At 40.2% G+C, this 22883-nt stretch overlaps 1 protein-coding gene across 1 annotated transcript in view; it reads left to right on the top strand.

Annotated features, from left to right (window-relative positions):
- Positions 1–3198: 3198 nt before the first annotated feature.
- The window catches only part of KIF6 (kinesin family member 6), a 162530-nt gene continuing 142845 nt past the window's right edge, over positions 3199–22883 (top strand). The window contains exons 1-4 of the mRNA XM_035108133.3: positions 3199–3372; positions 5140–5249; positions 7406–7480; positions 19928–20075. Of these exons, the coding sequence (XP_034964024.1) occupies positions 3304–3372; positions 5140–5249; positions 7406–7480; positions 19928–20075 (402 nt within the window). The 5' untranslated portion in view covers positions 3199–3303. The remainder of the gene's footprint in view (positions 3373–5139; positions 5250–7405; positions 7481–19927; positions 20076–22883) is intronic.

Genomic DNA, 22883 nt, shown 5'->3' with positions numbered 1-22883 from the left:
GCAAAGAAAAAGTTGTTTGACAAAACTCTAAATTATTTCCCTGGGAATTTTTTTCTGGCTTGGATGTGTTTATTCCTTTGCCTCTTACTTGCTCATGCTTGCATTTACTGCCCATTAATAACAAGTGAGCACACAACAGTTTATTTGATTCATTTATGAACTGTAGATGTTTCAACTCCATATAACATCAGGATAGGGAAAGGGGAATATGGCAAGAAGCCCAGGAAAAGGCAAGTTAAGTAGGATTGGGAATTGGACACAAAGACAATAAGCCTTCAAGCCAGTCTTCATTAAGTAGTTTTATATCCATTGGAGAAAGAATTATGGTGTAATATATGCCACGTGGAGACTTATGGATGTTAACAGGAGTATTATATAAAGTCACATAAATCTATGGTGTGACCACATTCAGATTACTCTTTACAGTTCTGGTCCCCATCTCAAAAATGATACTGTGATACAGGGGAACATATATAAAAGGGCAACTAAAGTGATCAGAGGCTGTATCATTTCCGTTCTGAAGAAATTTTGAAGAAGAAATAAGCTTTTAGTCAGAAAATTAAAGCATTTTAAAAGGAATTGTGGAAACTGAAAACTGAGACTGAAACAAGAGACATTAATTTCCCTCAGCACAATTAGACTTGTCACATGGAGTAGCAACAGGTACAAGAAATAGCTTCTGTCAAAAGGTCATTACTTTTTTTTTAAAAAAAGGGTTGAAACAGAGAAACTTATACAGTAGTACATAAATCTATTGGTGGCTGCTAGTTATGGTAAAAAAATATGAATGGGATCCTTATATTCAAACATGCAACAGTGGGATTCATTTTAGAAGAGGGTAATCTGTGGGTGGATTTTTAGATGGGCAGAGGTAGCCGCTTGGAACCCCATCTAGAAATCTGGAGCTTCAGACCACCACCACCTTATGAGATAAGCATCTGCTGCATAGCTCCCAATAGTCTGGATTCAACCAGAGAAACATCAATTTTGAATCCCAAATGAAAGCTGTTATGCCTGTGTATCTGTGCAGGATAAGCAACTCTGGCACCTCAATGTCTTTTTTGATTCTAAGCAAATAATAATAATAATAATAATAATAATAATAATAATAATAATAAATCAGAAACTGCTATGTAACAAAGCTTGATGTCCAGTAATTGGGGTGGGGGTGGAAGGAGTTGTTGCTTTTTTTTACAAATGTAATTTACTTGACACATCAAGCTGTGTGGTGTTACTTAAACCTCTTTACATTTTTTTAAAACTTTACGTTGTTAAGCAATTTTCAAGAGCACTTCTTTCTTGTGTCTATGGTGCCAATATTCCTCTAGGTCTTCTGTGGATGTATGGTATGCTGCCTGCTTCAGTAATAAACCACACATGTCCAATCCACTCATAACTCCAAGAAAAAAGAACAACTTTGAAGCAAATTCTGGTTTGAAATAAGCCTTATAACCCTTATAATAGCTTGAATAGCAGGTAATAACACTTTATTCATACACATGAATGTGTCATTATTTTAATCATATGTTCTATTTGCCGCTGTATTTAAATGTTGAGGCACTTTCTACAATTTGCCTAAATTCGGTGAGCCCTGCTCTAACAAAACAGCTGTAGGAATGTAAAGAGAACGTAAAAAAATACCCCCCCCTTACCTGAGGAATTTTTCTCACACCATCTGCCGTTTATTTTTAATTTCTGAACACAGCTGCAAATACATATACTTTACCATATGTCTGATCCCTGATGCTGACTTTAATCTTTCCAAACCAACTATGGTTGAGACTCACTAAATCCCTTATGTAGCATTTCTCAGCAATTATCAGTTGTATTATCACACACCACCTGTGTGTAATTATTGCATACAAACTACTGGTGGGCCTGATTTTGAGCAATAATGTCAATCACAACCACAGCTAAAGCAGTTCTATATATCAGTTTCCTCCCTGTCCCATACAGTATTACCATTCATTTTCTCTATTTATGGCCTCTCCTATCCTTGCAATATTACCTGGGAAGTGGGTGGGGTCAGGGCCAGTGCTATCATAAGGTTAGACATCAGAGGGGTGCAGTACTGACATTTGAGAGGCATGGTTTGATACAGAGTAGTTTTTGTTACATCTTATAAATTTCTGATAATATTTTACTTTAATTTTATATTTTGAATGCAGCTTCTCAAAGTTCAGACTCAACAATGCTGCAAAAGGGAATAGCTGACTTGGCAAGTATATGACTTTGAAGATGTCTGAGCATCAGCACTTGACCTGAAGGAATCGGTAACAAAGTGGGCAAAGGAAAAGGCACCTAAAGTGACATTTTGATGTGCCTGGAATTGAAACGTTTAAGTGACTCAATTCACAAGTTTATTCAAAATGATTTGTGTGCTAAAACATTTTCTTTTGCATATGAGAAAGACAATCAAATGTTGTTGTGTTACTTATTCCTGCAATTTAAAATAAAATTAGCAGCTTCAAGTTTTTGTGCTTTTCAGTTTTGCTACAAGACATCTGTTTTTGAAAACTGATGTTAGCAATTATGTGGAGGTGGGAGTGGGGGCGGGGGCGTTGCAATAGCCTAGGGCGCAACATAGCCTGGCACCGACACCGGTGTAGCAGGCAGAATAGTTTTGTTTTTTCAAAAAAGCACGACGATTGCATCACAAGCGGCACATTCATAACTCACATGCTCTGTGCACGCTGCGTCATGGCTCATGGAGGCTGTGGGAAACTTTGCCTGCTTGTCAGGAAGAGCAAATCCCCACCCGAGAGGGACGAAGCACAAAGGAGGCAGTGTGCGCGTGTGACACATGCCGCTATTATTGGGCTGTTGTAGATCCAGAAACATTTTAACCAGAAAAGACCCATTAAAAACAATGGACCTAAGTCCCGTCTTGCTAATTCATTGCAGTCAAGTCTGTTCTAACGTTGGAGACAACCCATTGTGTTGGCTCTTGCGTTGTTTTTTTTCCTGGGTTTGAAGCCGAGCACATGAGGGTCTATCAGTGTCAGTCAACAAGTAATACATATACTGTACAGTATAAACTATAAAGCAACTTGCATAGGAGCCATGTGTAAAGGAGTAACTTAAGGCACTACAGAGTAACAGTACTGTAAGGTAGCCGCTATGCCAAAGCGAACGACCCGCTCGGATTTCCCGCATGCGCGGTGCGATGCGAGCCCCCCCCCCACACCACGCGTCGCTTGCGACGCAAGGCACGCTGGGTAGCGTTGCACGGTTACGGTTGCTATGGAGGGCCTAGCGCCCCCTCGCCGCTCTCTCGCCCCGACAAAGCTTTGATTTGCGGAGATGGTGATGAAGCAAACGATCCAGATCTATGCCCGGGTCAAGCCCCTCGGCAGGAGGCAGCCGACGGGGGTAGGTGGCGAACGAAGAAAAAAAGAAAGAAATAGCCAGGACGTCACGGGGGGCGGGGAGTGGCTGCTGCTGCTGCGTGTGACCGGCGCCCTTTGGCAGGGAAGGGATGGAGGGGACCCTGCTTTTTAGACGAGCTGGAAGAGGAAGGCGAGGAGGGCGGCCCGCTGAGGAAGTTATGGCTTGCTGTGGCTGATGCCTAAGAAGCGAATGCGCCGCCTTAGGCAGTTGCAGGCGCATCGAGAGCGAATCCAGACGACCTTGCTGTTCACGTGATTAGTAGAATCACCATAAAGTTCTGGTCTATTGAAGGAACTCTTTTTCAAGTTGTGTGTGTGTTTTTTCTTTCTGTATCATGCACAAGTAGAAGTTGTAAACAGGGGTGCCAACTTCAATAAAAATATTTTTCTGGGGTGGGGAGGTGGGCAGGTAAGCCCTGCCCCACATAATTGACCACATGATGTAGTGCACACAAACTGTTTGAATGGCAATGCCCATCATCCGGGGGGGGGGGCTCTTCGCCCAATCATTTTGTTGAAGGTTGGCCAAAGACCCCTTCAGCCCCTAGGAGCTGACACCTGTGGTTGTAAATTTTCATGGGAATTTAACCCATATTCATCATAGCAGCTTGTTTTGGCCCTAAATGGAATATAAATGGATGCTTTACAATATATATCACCATTGGAATGGGTTGTTGGATACCTCGGAGTTGGGATTTTGATTGTGACACTGAATGCTTTGGCAAAGTGATAATGATGATGATGACAATGATGATAGAATCCTAGAACTGTAAAGTTGGAAGGGATCCCGAGGGTCATCTCATCCAACCCCCTGCAATGCTGGAATCTCAACCAGATCATACATCACAGATGGCTTGTCAACCTTAGGTTAAAAACCTTCTACATAGGAGAATCCACCACCTTCTGACAGAGTCCATTCCACTGTTGGACACCTCTTAATGATGATTCCCCCATATATCAATTGTAAATACAGAACAGTAAATAAATAAATGACATTATGTTCTATAGAACTAAAACCAAATCAATGAAGTTATGTATCTCATGAGTATCTTTAACTGTTGAATGGCAGACAACTCTGTAACTGAAACTTTTCCCTCTATTCCTCCTGCCAACTATGATTAATGGGAGAAGGTTTATCTGCTATTATGCAGGTTTTTTAAAAAAACATGCAAAGAACTTGGCAGAAAAAAACAACCTATGGTATCTATCTGCACCATGAAGCCCCCGCTCCAATTGGCTCACTATGGCAATCACAGTTCCTGGTAATCTACCTGCAAAACTTGTTTGGGAGTTGGAGTAGGGCTTACCAGGTTGTTTTTCAGCTGGAGCTCACCAGAACTGTTTTAGCGCCTCTCAGGTTGGCGCCATTGCCATTCTAAGAGAAGAACAACTCTTTTTCTAGAAAAATAGCACTGAATTGGTGGTGAAGATCTGGCTTATTATCCTGCCATATTCCTATATACATTGCATGTGTAAGGTTTAAATGTTTTCCATACAAATATATTTTCCTTATTTGTGTATAATTTGCAAACTTATTTGGATATAAACCATTATTGATATTAATGGTTTCATTACTGGTATTACTATTAGATATATTCCCCCCCTTTTTAAAAAAGCCTTATTGGAAGTTGTCCACAGAGTCTACAGTTTTAGGTCTAAGGGTAATTTATGCTATATTCTGAAAAAATAAATAAATTGGAATTTCACCAATACAAATAACATATTAAAAGACTCCATATTTATTTTGTAGATATATTCAGTTGAACAAGATGAGGCATCAGCATTCAGTTTGGAGATTATTGTGCCACGTGATTTGGCAGATGGATTTGTCAATAACAAACGAGAAAGCTACAAATTTAAGTAAGTTAATTTGTGTGTTGGTGTCCCCTTGGATAGTTAATTTTAGAAATGTTTTAGAAATGTTTTAGAAATGTTTGAACATTGTGAATGGCAAAACACAAAAATGCCATCTGATAATGTTCCATTATGTTGTTTTGTGGTTTGTAATCCTTTCCCCCTCCCCCTGAACCCTGTGCTGAAAGGCAGGGAGGGGAGGGTGTTCACAGAGAATGTTATAGGGTGATTCCATAGGTTATCCTTGCTTGTTGTTTTGTATTAGTGCTATTATACATGTGATCATAAGGCAACTCTGTTGTGTATTGTAGGGAGAGAAAAGACTTAGAAGTGATACCTTTACTGCCTGATTGCATGCATCTTCATTTGGAAATAATGGGATTCCACACAAATAAATGTGCATGAAATTAAAAGGACTGCTGTTCTAGGGTAGTGGTGAGGAACCTCCATCCCATGGGCCTAAATCCCTTTGAATTCAGTGGAACTTGTTGTTGTTGTTGTTTAGTCGTTTAGTCGTGTCCGACTCTTCGTGACCCCATGGACCATAGCACGCCAGGCACTCCTGTCTTGCACTGCCTCCAGCAGTTTGGTCAAACTCATGTCCATAGCTTCGAGAACACTGTCCAACCATCTCATCCTCTGTCGTCCCCTTCTCCTAGTGCCCTCAATCTTTCCCAACATCAGGGTCTTTTCCAGGGAGTCTTCTCTTCTCATGAGGTGGCCAAAGAATTGGAGCCTCAGCTTCACGATCTGTCCTTCTGTCCTTCCAGGGAGCACTCAGGGCTGATTTCCTTAAGAATGGATAGGTTTGATCTTCTTGCAGTCCATGGGACTCTCAAGAGTCTCCTCCAGCACCATAATTCAAAAGCATCAATTCTTCGGCAATCAGCCTTCTTTATGGTCCAGCTCTCACTTCCATACATCACTACTGGGAAAACCATAGCTTTAACTATACGGACCTTTGTCGGCAAGGTGATGTCTCTGCTTTTTAAGATGCTGTCTAGGTTTGTCATTGCTTTTCTCCCAAGAAGCAGGCGTCTTTTAATTTCGTGACTGCTGTCACCATCTGCAGTGATCAAGGAGCCCAGTGGAACTTATTTCTGGGTAAATGAGTTCGAGATTGCAGTGTAAAGTACCATTTCTGTCTGTTTCAATTTCCTTGCTTGGGAATGAATGGTGGTTATTGATATTGTTGAAGGATGCTATACTTCTGCTGAAAGCAATCTAAAACAGCCTAGAACTATGAAGAATTAATTTGTTAACTGTTTTGAAATGAACTATTAAGCATAGCTGCCAAGTTATCCCTTTTTAAAAGGGATTTTCCATTATGCTGAATAGGCTTCCTCGCGAGAAAAGGGAAAACTTGGCAGCTATGTATTAAGGCTTAGTGCTGAAGTAGTAGCTTTTGTTTTGTTTTAAATTTCAAAGTCCTTACATAACATTAACTTCTCTCTGCTTTACACTGAAGAGAATGGACATGAAAACCAGAAACCTGAAGGCTTTCAAAACATTTGTAGTAGAAAAAAAAATGGAATAGTTCAGAATGGTTTCTATTAAAGAAGTAGGTGAAACACATATTTGACAGAAATGTTCCACAGAGCAGGGTTCTCCTATTCTTATGCACAGGCTGCTGCTGTCACTTAAAAAAAGAAAAAGACCTGCTGTAAATGTGGTGCTACATTAAGATGCTAAAATATTTGTATTAAGTGTTGCAAATTGGGCACAATTCCTTTGAAGCGTTGGATCTTCGACTAAAATAACTTCCTTAATGACTTCCCTTTCTTCTATAGAAGAAAACTGAAAATTATTTGTACTGTTTATATGATCTGTTTGATTCTAGGGTTAATTATACAAGTCCTGTGTGAGGCCATTTGGAAGCACTGATCCCCTTGACAGTAGTAAAATGCAGTTTGTTTTTTCTAAGCAGTATAATTTTATCAGAGGATTTTATTGTAGAGTGTTTGTCAAAGCAGCAGTGTTTACAGTCTTTTGTGGATACAATAGCACAACAGCATAGTGTAGTAAAGACTACAGGGAAAACATTGTACTGGGTTATGTAAGTTCAGTGATGTAAACATTGACTTAGTTACTAACATATTTTTTAAAAAATAAAAAAGAAGTAGTGTTTTAAGATTGCATGACAAATTGTTCATAATTTGCAGATTTCAGAAAGTTTTTGATCAGGAATCAAAACAGGATGAAATTTTTGAAGCCATTGCCAAGCCGGTTGCAGAATGGTAAGTTTGATTATTTTAAAAGATCAGTGTAATTTCTTTAATTAATTAAATCAGCATCCGATAACCACCTGGGGTTATGCCTTCTGTGAATGGTTTTTAGTTGTTCCCAAAGGTAATTTGAAAACAATAGGCCAATGTGGTTCTTCAAGGGATGTCAGTGCAAAGTAATGCACTTACTTATTTGGAGGAGCATCCAAAATGGTACATGGTCACCTATACCTAGACGTGAAACACTCCATTTTATTATCTCAGAATTCTGCCACCTTGTTTGCTTTCTGTGTGGACTAGGTCTAATTATGTGACCTTGGTCAAGTGACTTATATCTGAATTTTACTCTTCCCTAACCTCATGTTTACTGGCATATGATATTATTAAAGCTGGGTTCCACTGGAGTCCACATTTCCAAGGTAGGTGTTAAAAACTAACTTCTTTCACTGCTTGGCTGCTATTTCTAAGCTAGACTTTCTTACCGGTACTTAAATTCATAATGGACAAAAAAATCAACATAAAATTTGGTTACTTTTTATAAAAATTGGAAGAATTGTTTTAATAATTACTAATAGGCTCATAAGTAGTTAGATCTTAAATCCATCAAGGACAGCCTAGGGAGCTAATAGTTGTAAATGGGCAAGTGTCCAGCTGCACAATCCTTCAGTCCTTCTCTTAACTTGAGCAAGTGGGTTACTATCATCATTATTAGAAGCTACATTTTAATTCAGGCATCCCCAAACTCGGCCCTCCAAATGTTTTGGGGCTACAAACATCCCATGTTGATGGCCTTTCAGCTGATTCCCTGGTGGCCTGCTGGAATGTGGAGTTAACCAGGGCTATTGACTGTCTGGCTCCGAAGTGCCCTCTCTGATTGCATGGAGCCCGGACAGCCCCATGGTTTTCCACGGATCTGAGGGCAATGAAACAATCGCTGAGAAGGCTAGAGCGCTGGTGGTGCATAACTCATTCTGAAGCTGACCGGACACAGGTTAGAGCTCAGTGTCGAGCCTACCAAGTGGCAGTAGCGACAGCGAAGAAGACTTTCTTTACCGTCTCTATTGCATCTGCAGAAAACAGCAGCAGGAGACTCTTTCAGGTGGTTCGCAATTTAGCGGAACCACCTGCTCCATCGGGGCTCAGCACGGGCCACATGATCTCCTGCAATGATTTTGCAAAGTTTTTTGCAGATAAAGTCGCTCAGATTCAGGAAGAGGTAGACTCCACTGTGGGAGCAGGGCTGGGACGAGAGAGTGCTAGGGTACGTACTGTCTAGTCAAATTGCGTGGGATCAATTTCAATCTGTTACCTCTGAGGATGTGGACAGGCTGCTTGGACGAGTGAAACCAACCACCTGTCTCCTTGATCCTTGCCCATCCTGGCTTATAAAAGCTAGCCGGGAAGGGCTGGGCGATGGGCTTTGCGGGGTGGTGAATGCTTCTCTCTGTGAGGGAGCCTTCCCACACCTGCTGAAAGAGGCAGTTATTAAACCGCTTCTTAAAAAACCATCTTTAGATGAGGCCAATATGGCCAACTATCGCCCAGTCTCAAATCTTCCATTCTTGGGCAAGGTGATTGAGCGAGTGGTTGCTGAACAACTCCAGGCACGCTTGGAAGAAGCGGACCATTTGGATCCCTTCCAGTCAGGATTCAGGCCTCATCATCGGACTGAAACGGCCCTGGTCACACTGGTCAATGATCTCTGGCGGGCTAAGGACAAAGGTGAGAGCTGTTTCCTAGTTCTGCTGGATCTCTCAGCGGCCTTTGACACTATCAACCATGGTGGACCGTCTAGAGGGGTTGGGAGCTGGGGGCACTGTCATACAGTAGTTCCCCTCCTTCCTCCTGGGCCGTGTTCAGAAAGTGGTGGGGGGGGGGGATGAGTGCTCAGACCCCTGGGCTCTCACTTGTGGGGTGCCTCAGGGTTCTGTCCTCTCCCCCATGCTTTCTAACATCTACATGCAGCTGCTGGGAGAGATCATCAGGGGGTTTGGGCGGTGAAGGTCCTGTGTGAGTGTCTGGAGGCGGTTGGAGGTTGGATGGCGGCTAACAGATTGAGGCTGAATCCTGACAAGACAGAAGTACTGTTTGTGGGGGACAGGAGGCGGGCAGGTGTGGAGGACTCCCTGGTCCTGAATGGGGTAACTGTGCCCCTGAAGGACCAGGTGCGCAGCCTGGGAGTCATTTTGGACTCACGGCTGTCCATGGAGGTGCAGGTTAATTCTGTATCCAGGGCAGCTGTTTATCAGCTCCATCTGGTACGTAGGCTGAAACCCTACCTGCACGACTGTCTCGCCAGAGTGGTGCATGCTCTAGTTATCTCTTGCTTGGACTACTGCAATGTGCTCTACGTGGGGCTACCTTTGAAGGTGACCCGGAAATTACAATTAATCCAGAATGTGGCAGCTAGACTGGTGACTGGGAGCAGCTGCCGAGACCACATAACACCGGTCCTGAAAGACTGCATTGGCTCCCAGTACGTTTCCGAGCACAGTTCAAAGTGTTGGTTCTGACCTTTAAAGCCCTAAACGTCCTCGGTCCAGTATACCTGAAGGAACGTCTCCACCTCCATTGCTCTGACACTGACACTGAGGTCCAGTGCCAAGGGCCTTCTGGCGGTTCCCTCGCTGCGAGAAGCCAAGTTGCAGGGAACCAGGCAGAGGGCCTTCTCCGTAGTGGCACCCGCCCTGTGGAATGCCCTCCCACCAGATGTCAAAAAGAAAAATAACTACTAGACTTTTAGAGGACATCTGAAGGCAGCCCTGTTTAGGGAAGCTTTTAATCTTTAAGAAATTAGTGTATTTTAATATTTCTGTTGGAAGCCACCCAGAGTGGTTGGGGAAACCCAGCCAGATGGGCGGGGTATAAATAATAAAGTATTATTATTAGTATTATTATTACTACTACTACTACTACTACTACTACAACTCCCATCATCCCTAGCTAACAGGACCAGTGGTCAGGGATGATGGGAATTGTAGTCCCAAAACAGCTGGAGGGCCGAGTTTGGGGATGCCTGTTTTAATTTGTGTGAGAGGAAGCAAAGAGGTTGCTCCCATACTAATTAGGTGTAGGAGAACTTGCATCAGTGTGAGGCTGCCTCCTGCTTCCCAGTCCATCACTTCCTGCAATGACTATGGGACTATGTTTCATCAAGATTTATCCATGTTTTGAAGGTGGCTTATTTAGCAAATGCGTTGCTTGTTGTAAGCTATGAGTCCTGGTTGCATATAACACTAACCGAAGACCCTTTGAAATGGAATGTAAACTTGGTTGAATTACTGACCACATGGGAGAAGGAGGTGGCAGAGCACCAGCTCTATGTGCATTGTGTTTAGTTTAGCATTGTATGCAAATGAGCCCTATGAAGGGTTAAAGTCTCATGTAATAATTAAAAGCTGAACCCGCCTTAATTTTTAACTGACACTCCTTGACATGTTTTTGTTTAGTTATTTTAAAATCTGTGTTCTTATTTTGGAATTGAATGATTATGTATCATCTGTTTCTCCCCCAAATATGGCTTCAAATACTTTTTGGAGAAATAACAAATATGTGAATTAAAACTGTCAGTCAATAGATAGAAAAATATTTTCTTGCAATGTTTGTGTTCTTTTTAAACTATGTTGTAATTTAGCCCATTGTTAAACTGCTTGTTTCCATAGTTGAGTAACAGTTGTTCTGTTTTGGTTTATGAAAGTGCAGGATGTTTTCACTTGCTGGTAATTGCAGTTTTATTGCAACATAGCTCATTATTTGAATTGGGCTTTCTAAACACGGTTAAAAAAAACATTCTGTTGTGCACAATGTTATTTTTGTAGTATATATTTACAGATGTGTTCATATTCTACGGCAGGCATCCCCAAACTTTGGCCCTCCAGATGTTTTGGACTACAATCCCCATCTTCCCCGACCACTGGTCCTGTTAGCTAGGGATCATGGGAGTTGTAGGCCAAAACATCTGGAGGGCCGCAGTTTGGGGATGCCGGTTCTACGGTGTTCTTCACTGCCTGGTGTTTCAGTTGCTGTTCATTCTATAATTGAGTATGGCAAAATTTCCTTACAGGTTGTTACAATTAGATTAATTGTTGCTATTTTGCTATTATGTGGTTCTTCATTATGAACATTGGTTTTATTATCTTTAAAATATATATGCACACAAGGTTGGTATGCCAGTTTGTCAGATCCATTTTCTAGAGACTCAGACCAACATGTTTATGAAGATAAAAGTATACTAGTAAGTGAGGGAATAGCTTTGCTGATGTGTTTCTAGGAAAATAACACCACAGAAATATCAATTCTGCAGTTCTTCAGTAGCATTCCAAGGCTGTTTGTCATATGATCACGGGGAGGCTAAATTCAGTATTACAACAGAATAAATCCAGAACAATGTCAAAATATGATAAAAGGAGAGGACATGCATGATGCTAATTAGAGGTTTTCAGTGTCTTGTTGGCAGGATGAAGAGCTAAATCACCACCACCCCATTTTTGTCTTTCTTTGAACTTCTCCCCCTAGTTGCAGCATTCCATTTGTTTAACTATTTCAGACTGCACTTCTGTTCGTGGTTACTTGACAACAAGCCCCACTGTGAGGTTGGAATTTTAATCTTCTGATTTCCTTAGATTACACCAGAGCTTTCCAAACTTTTCATGTTGGTGATACACTTTTAAGACGTGCATCATTTCATGATACAGTAATTCAGTTATACTAGCAAACCAGAGGTTTGAAGGGTACCAGGTTGGGTAATGTTAAGTCACTGCATTGTTTTTCTTGTTTCATATATTTCTTGGTTCTCTAGTCTTTTGCTAGAGTAGACATTTTAAACAAGTGATAAGCAGTTTCTGTATTCTCTGACACCCCTGTTAAGTCTCCAAATAGTAGTCAGAGGGTCAGAACTGTATTTATTCATATTAACTGAACTTCTCATGACTTGCCAGGATCCTGAGTATTTATTTAGAACTTTAAAACATTTTTTTCTTTTATAAGTGAAACTGTGGACAGTGTTGTTGCCTTGAGTAATGTTTAATAGCTCTGTTAGGGGCCAGATTAAATTGCCTCAGGAAGTGAATGTGTCCGATAACCTACCAATTGTCCACCATTGTTCTAAACATTTCTCCTAAAATATAATATTGCTTTCTGGCCTGGTTCATAGGTAACATTGCTGTTCCAACAAACAATGGTTTAATGGAGCAGAAACAAGCTATCAGTTTGAGCATTTCCTCTTTCCCTTCCCTTCCCCACCTGCACTCTTTACTTGAGACTACCCGGTTTGGTGAATCAGTTTCCTATGACATCCAACATAGGACTGGTTTAAGTGCAACTTAAAAGTCCTTGTATGCAAATCAGAATGAAAATGATGGTTTGCAGTGTTGGTTTCTAGCACTTTAAACTCATTATGAATATAGAGCAACTGATCTCATGACACTTAACTCATGCAACGATTGAAGAAATTTAACCATTTAATGGTTCTTTAACTTACTTTATATATGTAAAAAAAAATCCCCTAGAGAGCTCCAGCATGCCATCAAGGCATACCACTTACAAGAACAAGATGCGCAACAGCAGAAGCCATGTGCGCTAACTAGCTAGTTAGTTACTGGACCTTGGAGAATGCTCAGACGAGATTATACTGTGAGATTCAAATGGCAATTTTTTCTGTCACATATGGTCAGATGCCCATATGATGATTAGGACTAGTGACCATAGAATTACCAGGAAGTCGGAAGGTCGTAGAATTTAACTAGCACACCCAGTTGTGGGGATGAGTACCCAGTCTTGAATTTATTACACAGGTATTGTTGGCTAGTCAGCCTATTCTCTGAGCTATGTTAGAGCTGTTATGTTATGTTATTGTATTGCTATTATATTAAATGGATGCTGTATTAAAATGAAAAGAACTCAAAATTAAGAAAGTGTTGGTGCTGACCTTTAAAGCCCTAAACGGGCCTCGGTCCAGTATACCTGAAGGAGCGTCTCCACCCCCATCGTTTTGCCCGGACACTGAGGTCCAGTGCCAAGGGCTTTCTGGCGGTTCCCTAACTAGGACAATGAGGGATGAAAACCCACTTTTTGGTTTTATGATAGCAGCCCTGGTCTACCATGCCTAATGCTAATTCACACATAAAACAAACCATGAAGGAGAAGGTGGCTTTTATTTTGCATGTAGTGTAGGAGAGTATGTGTCACTCTTCGTTGCCTTCTCCCACAAAGAACATCTATTGCCCATTATTCTTTGTTCATTGTCCTAGCCATTCAGCTGTGGTGTAGCATATCACATTTTCCGTCCTCTTGAACTTGTTTTGTGGCTCGATTGAATGCAGCTGTAGCATGTTGATTCTGGACATGTAGGTGATTTTTGCTGGTACAGTAGGTTGCTGGGCGATTTAACTGGCAGACAAAATAGTTTCCAACACAGTGGCTACATGAATAAAAGGTTTTTAAAACTTACTTATGCTACCCAAATACTGAAAAGAAAGATATTGTCAGTTTTCCAGTTATAGATCATTTATTGCTTCTGGTATTTTGGACTGTAAATTCTTTGGAACAAGAGTTGTCATTTAGTTTTATATTTACACAGCATCTGGAACAGCACGTTCCTAACCTGGCTAAGTGCACTCTGTCTCGTATATTCTGACCAGAATATTTATTATTGGAGTTTGCAGAATTTTGTGTTATTGTAGCTTACTTTAAAGAATGCATAACCACAGTAACTTGTTGTAACACAAGTTTGTCTTCTTTTGAAATCGCAACTTAAACTGCAAGTGCCAAACATCTTTTTTTGTGCATGTGGATCTAAGTGATATATTGCTTAACTGGGATCAGTACCTTAAAAACATTACACAAGTTTGCCTAGAATCCTGGACAACAACTAATTTTATGGGAGAACCACTTTGAGGAGAGAGTGGAGATTGGTGGGCAAGTCATCAAGTCCTGGTGCCACAGCCTCCAATTGCTTCTGCACTTTTCTTGCCAACTGGCATTTGACCACAGAATTGGCCCTGATTTTTTGGCTAGAAGCTTTTTCTTTCCTTGTTTGTTCTCCAAAATGTTGAAGATTTCAGACTTAAACTCTTATATCTAAATATTCTAATTTTAAGATGTCATTTTCATTGGACTCTCAATATTGTAGCATGAAATCTGAAATATTAAACAATAACAAATAATAGTTCACTATAAAATGCCTGTGGTCAGAGGAATTAAAGCTTCTGATAACAGTACCGCACACAGAGGAAATACTCTGGGACGAATCGTAGCGCTCTAAAATTTGTGCTGACAGATTCTGTAATGCCACTGTTACATTTCCCAGTTATTGCCATTGACACTACCCTCTCTTGCTTGTCTAACAAGACACTCCATGATTCAATGGCTGGCTAAACAGAAAGGGGAGCAGGGGGTGTCTTCAAACTGGTTGCTTTGAGATTTCACTAGTGAAAAGTACCCTACCTCTTTCAGGGTGTGGGTGTGCGGCAGTCATATTCTGAAGGACATAATTTCACACCAGCATCTGCAACTCAACCAAATAGCTCAACTGGTAGAGCACAAGACTCTTAATCTAAGGGTTGTGGGTTCAAGCCCCATGTTCGGCAAAGATTCCTGTATTGCAAGGTGTTTGACTAGATGACCCTTGTGGTCCCTTCCAACTCTACAATTCCATGATTCTATAATTTAAAATCAAAGGAATTGAGTGAGTCCTAAAAACCTCTCTAACTCTATGAAATATGGGAGAAAGAAGAACTGGAATAGGAACTTAGGGCTGGCAAATAAGTAAAAAATCCACCCTCATTGGAACCAGCAGGATGGTCTATAGTTAGTTCCAGCCAATGATTTAGTAGTTGAGAACCAATGATATACTGGAAGGCATTACCATTCCTGATCTTTTGATATCCCTTAGTAAGCAGTGGTGAAGCCATACAATAGACAAACATGCATCACATCCTTCTTCTTATTCGTGTAGGTGGCTTGACATCGAGGTCGGTAGAGTCTATTTGCAGCATGGTGGGGGAAGAAAATAATGCCCTTTTTGAATACCACTTTGACATGATTATAGGGTTTTTATTTAGCATGTTTTGGGTTTGTTTTCTTTCCTCCTTTTTAAATCTCACTGAAAAATGAAGTGTCAGAACTATAAAGATTAAAGTGTGTGCTTTTTAAAAGACACTCAGCTATGGAGCCACAGATCTGAAATTGTATCAAGGATTGCTATGTTTTCCCTCAAACTGCTATTATAAGGCATAGTATCTTTTAAGATTTATTTTGACACAAATTCCAGCTTGCCTAAGCATTCAAATTAATATAAACTGCTTAAATTATAAACATTGCAGATCTTTTTCAGGCCAATTTCTGACAGCTTTTATGGAAAAAAATGCATGCAGTATGTATTTGCACTGGGGGGAAAAATCCATGCTACTAAGTTTATATATAAAGAACTGGACATATCCGTGAAACGAAGAGCATTGCTAAATAGGGTTTATGCTACAGATTTGGCAGGGAGACAAAAGATGTAATAATGAGATATTTTGTTTATTTTAATGAAAATAACTTTTATCTCCAAATGAGGAAAGATATTTAAATGTATCTCCTTGAAAACATCTGTCTCAAAACTTTAAAGTGAGGGTAAACTTTATGTTTCTCATAAGCATTACTACTTAAAAGTTGAATTAGGCAGTACTATGCCATATTTCACTCTGGTTCTAAAGGGTATCTATGATGGATAGAATGGAAGTACAAAGATGCCAGAAAAATAGTTTAGGGAAGGAGTGTGATTGAAATATTAATAGTTGACAACTTTCATCAGCATGTATTTTACATACTTTGATCTCCAGTTTATTTTTAGCCAAAAATAAAAAAGCTCCCTGAATAAAAGCTTGAAATACTTCAAGACTTGATTAGTTCTTGAGTGAAAAATAAAGTTTGTATGTACAGTCGTACCTTGGTTCTCGAATGCCTTGGTACTCGCACGTTTTGGCTCCTGAATGCTGCAAACCCAGAAGTTAGTGTCCTGGTTTGTGAACATTTTTTGGAAGCCAAATGTCTGACGTGGCTTCCGCTTGACTGCAGGAAGCTCCTGCAGCCAATCAGAAGCCGTGCCTTGGTTTTCAAACCAGTTTGGGAGTCAAATGGATTCCCGGAACGCATTAAGTTTGAGAACCAAGGTTCCACAGTATCTTTCTTCGTAATTGTCCTCTGTTTACCTTGCTCCATAGTTATTGAAGGGCCACCTCATTTAATGGCTATTGCAGGACTGTATAATGCAGGAGTAGTTAAGTTTCTTTTGATCCGAAGGCCCCATTTACCCATTCAAGGCCTCTCTTATAAAGTGGAAAATTTTTACAATTTACTTTTAACTTGATTATTTTAACTCAGTACTTCCAAGTCTTTGTTTCCCCAATCAGAATTCCCTCATTTCTTTTATGTCTGTTGAAATCAGATTTGGTCCATGAAGGATTACTCAGTTAGGTTTAGACAGTATTGCCAAAGCAATTTACATATCTGTACAACATGCTACCCTGTCACAAATTCATGAATGCCTTACTATGACACTTTGTAGCATGACAAAAAAACTTGCTACAATTCATTTTACTTTTTTGGATTATGTCTTTGATGTGTTTCTGTTTGAGGTACAGATATAATTAACCAAATAAAGCAATTCTGTAACCATTTTAAAGCTCAACTGCCTAAGAGAAAAGCATTCCAGTCTCTTAGTCACATTGTAACTTCCAAAAACGGCATCTGCAGAACAAGCCTAGTCTTTCTCTGCCTAGCTCTCTTTTTGCTAGTTACTTGACTCTTTCTTCTCCTAATCCAGTGATGGCCAAACTGGGCCCTCCAGCTGTTTTGGGACTATAATTCCCATCATCCCTGATCACTGTTAGCTACGGATGATGGGAGTTGTAGTCCCAAAACAGCTGGAGGGCCAGGTTTGGCCATCACTGTCCTAATCCATATCTTCTTGTGGTGGCAATTGGCTGGATTTTTAAGTTTTGTTGGCATCACCATCATCACCATCACCATCACTGTGTGGGAATGACTTCATTTGGGGCAATTTGGACGAGATGAGGGTGAATAAACTGAAGCTCTATCCGGGAAAGTTCAAACCTGACATTGGAATAGATGTGCAACGTGTTCTGTGCAGGGTTACACTTTCATTGAATCAGCAGATGTGCAATTTGGAAGTATTCCTGGATCTATCCCTGCTCTTGGATACTCAGGTGCTCTTTCCTAGAGAATATGTACCTATCCTCAACATCAGTTCCATCTTGAATGATTGTAGTTCATCTTGGAGCAAACTTTGAAGATAGTCCAGAAACTTTGACAGTTCAAAATGTGGCTACAGAGCTGTATCCTAGTTTAATCATATCACATTTTGTAAACTGCGATTAAATTGCCGTTTTGCACTTTAGATGTAACAAAACAAAACAAACAAACAACTGGTTTAATAAACTGGTTCAATTAATTACAGCAAGACAGAGTAAGAAGTTGTGAGAATGTGAGGACCAAGCCCAAGAAACTGATCACTCAAGAATGACCCAGTTTGGGTGCAATGCTATAAAGCCCGAAAATATTCCACTAATCCTAAAATGAACAAACAACTGTTTCACTCTGACAACATGATATAACATAGAACACCCCCCATGACTTCTTTTTGAAACAAAGGTGGAATATATGCCTAATAAAGGTGGAATATATGCCTAATAACCAGGCAGAAAACAAATACTTCTGACAATTCTGGTACTGTATTTTTGTTTTCAGCAGATGCTGGCTTTCTTTGGCATCTTGTTGTGTATTCTTTTCCTTGATATTTTGCTATTGTAGATTATTGTAGGCAAATGCTTAGGCTTCCAGATAAATGAGTTGGAGGCCTTTTGCCTTTCTCATGCCACCAGACTCACTGTTGACCCCATCATCCTAGGGAAGAAAATGAAGGTTTTGCTTTTTTTTTTAATTTAAAGCATGGCTTATTTATAACTTTACTCATAAACAGAGTGCACAAAAATACTTTCCCCCTCTTCTTTTACATAACATATGTTGAGTATTTGAGCTGAACAAACCCAATACAATCTTCTTTTGAAAACTAGTAAGTCTTATCAAGAGACTTTATCAAGCTGAAATGTTTTCATTGATATGCTGGCAGGAATATGATAGAAGCCATAATTCATCATTACATATGCAAGTTAACAAGACAGAGATCAAACCCCCCTCGAAACAGCATACAGTTGATATGGTTTATCTCAGGCATCCCCAACCTTTGGCCTTCCAGATGTTTTGGACTACAATTCCCATCATCCCTGACCACTGGTCCTGTTAGCTAGGGATCATGGGAGTTGTAGGCCAAAACATCTGGAGGGCCGCAGGTTGGGGATGCCTGGTTTATCTCATCCAGCAACACCCCCCCACCAAACAACACACACTGCAACCAACCACTCCCTGGGCCAACGAAAAGTAGCGATTCATGTGATGCTGACAAAAAAGCTTCCTTCATATACGACGTAAAATAATGACATTTTACTATCTTCCCTCTCTCTTCCCACTTCTCTTTTCCCCATATTGCTTATAACAGTAATGTCTCACTTTGAATGTGACTTGAAAACAAAGACTCTGTATGTACATTGCCACCCAAGAAAAAATCTTTATATATGTGAATTATGGGAGAAGGTATGTAGGACCTTTTTGTAACCTATGGGTACATTTTGCACTGTCTTCTGCATTTAGAACTTCATGTTTGTGAAATTGGAAATGGTGATTGGTTTCTTCTAAAACAGTGTACTCAAAAGCTAGTATAAAATTCAGACTGTGAAAAGGGATCCCTCTCCTTCTTTGGAAATTCCCCCCCCCCCGGCAGTTGGAAGGGGGTAATCAGTGATGTTTTCTGGGTAGCAATAAGGTGTTGTTTTGTTTTTTACCTAGGAGGGAGGAATCAATTGCAAGGTGTTCTAAGGAGTTTCTTATTCCATACTTCTTTTAAAAACCTCTTTAAATGTAAAAATAGCTTCAGGAAGATGGAGGCAGCCATCTTTTCCCCCCTACAGTTTGCTACTGCTAGAAATGACACTGTATCACCAGTAGGGATTGAGGGGGTATTTGATTCAGTTCACATTTAAAGGTGAAGCTACCATATCCACACTTTCCAGGACAATATAAGAATCAAAGCATAGCCGGCCTTCAAAATTTGCACTTCATTGAATTTTGCTGTGCAGTTCTCCAGCCAAGAAATGTGTACAAAATTGCATACATTGGGGTAAGTGTGTATAAAAATGCATATATTCATGAAAGCGTTCAAAAATGTGTTAAATTAAGGGAAATTGCTTGAAAAAAGGTTGACATTACTTTTCATCTTAAAAGATGTAAGGAATATCCAGTCATGCCAGCAAAGATTTCCATGGCTACACTAATCAGAGCGTGAAGGTTTATAAACCGATGTTCATATTCCATAGATAACATATTTTTTTCCTCCACTTTCAGTGCTCTAGCTGGCTATAATGGCACCATATTTGCTTATGGACAGACGGGCAGTGGCAAGACCTTTACCATTACAGGAGGAGCAGAACGTTACAGTGATAGGGGCATAATTCCACGGACACTATCTTACATATTTCAGCAGTTGCAGAAGGTACAGGCCATTCTCTCTGATCATTTTTCTTTAAAACATTTCATTAACTAATATAATGATATAGCTGAGGGAAAAAATACTGATTTTGTCATGATATCTGGTTGCCTTGAAATTATTATCTGTGTGGGGATGTTATGCGATGGTTATTAAAAGTTTTTAGATGTTCTCAATTTTTAGATACTTTTAATTGGTTTTAAGATGTTAAATATGTTTTTATTTCATTTTTAACTTTTTGGTTTTTGCTGCCAGGGTTCATTTAGTCATTAAAACCTCAATAAGGCTGAGATAGAAGTCCTTGGAGATATATTTTCAAACCATTCATGAAAAAACTGATTTAGATTCTATAGAAGACTGGTTCAGAACCAGATAAACAGTCTGTCTTAAAACTGTATTAAAACATTATTGCTGAACTGTAAGTATTCAGAAACAGAAATGTCCAAATTTCTCTCTGATTTTTGTGGGCCTTTTTATTGTTCAATAAATATTTGAAATACTTATGAATGATATGCATGATATGATATTCATTGATTCTGACTTAGCAAAGAAAGGGTAGATATTAGGCAACTTTCTTTGTGTAACTGCACCTGCAGACCACATGAACCAGGTAAATCTGTGAACAGTAAAAATGCAATTAAAATATTTTGTGCAGAAATGTATTTTTCTCAAGAGACGCTTTCCCATCTGTTCTGAATTTAACATTTTTAGATCTGTTAAAAATGGTATCTGGACCAAAAGGACTAGTTAACAAGATCCCATCAAAGACCTTGAAGGGTGAATGCCATTCATAGGACATAGCTTACAGCTGCTCCACAGGTGGCACTGCTGGTGAATGTTCATTGCTATGCTGGTTACAGACATGGCTGAATTATGAGATACAGTGTTCTGTGTTCCTAAAGTAAATCCTGTTATTATTGATGTGGCCTTACTTCCATATGAATATATTTAGGATTAGAAGGTTAGTTACTATGAAATGCCCAATTTTACTTTAGTTTATTGCACCTGTTCCTTTGGATCCCTTGTATGTTTTAGATATTTCTGCATCCTTTGACTAATTCAGTTGCCGTCCCCCCCCCCCTAAAATGGCTAAAAGTAGCATGTAATTATGTGGCTTCCTCGTGCTCTCTTAACCATGGCTGAAAGTATGTCTGCACTGGCCCTAACATTCTGAGTAGCAATCTGCTTTGCATTTAGTATTTTTTCTTAGTAATACTTGGAATACAGGTTTGAGCTTGGTGTTATGCTCTCTCAAACAAGATGAAACTTGAAGTAAAGGATTTTGTTAATTGAATCTAGGGAACAAAGCACTGTGGAAACTTTATTAAACTGATTGAGAACTGATAAGTTAATGAAGAGGTTAGTATTCTTGTCAAATAGGATGTGACAGTCTGAGAATGATTCTTCTGCAACAGGAAATGAAAGGACCTTGGTATTTTGCCATATTCCACAGAAGAGAAAATGAAATTCTGTTTATATGTTGAAATATCAGTTGTATCACCTCATTAACCAATAGAGGCAAAGCCAAAGTGGAACATTTATGTCCTTCTGAGTTGAAACTCTCGGGTATTATTTACTGTCACTGCTTGTTCATCCAAGCTGCAACTGAGTTAAGAGTTTTTGGTTTATAAGCCTTGACCAATATCTCTGTTTGGCAGAAAGGTGGCATAGAACTAGTCTGAATGTATACATAAGTGGGTTTAAAAGGTTAGAATTTTAAAACAGGAAAAAATTTCACTTACTGGATAGCCTCAGTTTAGTACGGGAATGGGTCTTCATGGTCTGTGGTCCCACATATGGGATCTCTAGCTAGGCAAAGCTATTCAGTGTATTCTTGCACATTAGGCAGGGAGCTGGCACTCTCCCATCTCTTCCTGGTTGGAGGTCCTAGCATATGTACATTTCCTTAGAGGTGCATGCAACTTCCAGCTCAGTTTTCTTCTAACTGCTTTGTTAGGTAAAGGTAAAAGGTAAAGGCCCCCTGAATAGTTAATTCCAGTCAAAGGCGACTATGGGGTTGTGACGCTCATCTCGCTTTCAGGCCGAGGGAGCCGGCGTTTGTCCACAGACAGCTTTCTGGATCATGTGACCAGCATGACTAAACCGCTACTGGCGCAATGGAACACCGTGACGGAAACCAGAGCGCACAGAAATTACGTTTACCTTCCCACCACAGCAGTACCTGTTTATCCACTTGCACTGGCGTGCTTTCAAACTGCTAGGTTGGCAGGAGCTGGGACAGAGCAACGGGAGCTCACCCCATCGCGGGGATTCAAACCACCGACCTTTTGATAGGCAAGCGCAAGAGGCTCAGTGGTTTAGACCACAGCACCATCTGCTCCCTGCTTCTACCTTGCTGTTAGAAACAGCTAGTGGAAAGCTTATTACAGTGGTACCTTGGGTTACAAACAATTCAGGTTACAAATGTTTCAGGTTACAAACTCCACTAACCCAGAAATAATACCTCAGGTTAAGAAGGATGAGAACAGAAATTGTGCTCTGGCGGCACGGCGGCAGCAGGAGGCCACATTAACTAAAGTGGTGCTTCAGGTTAAGAACGGACCTCCGCAACGAATTAAGTTCTTAACCAGAGGTACCACTGTACTGTAAATTTACTGAAATGTGGATTATCTTGAAGGAACTGTACGTTAAATCCAAGGTACTCAGAATGCAAAGCTCAATCTAGGAAGGAATCACTGCGATGGACACACATTTCTCTCTTACACTGCCAATCCCAGTTTTTTGTGTATGGTTTGAATAATGTTTGCGGAAACACCAACCATGGCATGGTAGGAGTGGAAAATGTGTATCTCT

This window comes from Zootoca vivipara, chromosome 3 (genome assembly GCF_965207765.1).
Source record: "Zootoca vivipara chromosome 3, rZooViv2.hap1.1, whole genome shotgun sequence".
Classification (NCBI taxonomy): domain Eukaryota; kingdom Metazoa; phylum Chordata; class Lepidosauria; order Squamata; family Lacertidae; genus Zootoca; species Zootoca vivipara.
This window is presented reverse-complemented; position numbering and strand designations above follow the sequence as displayed.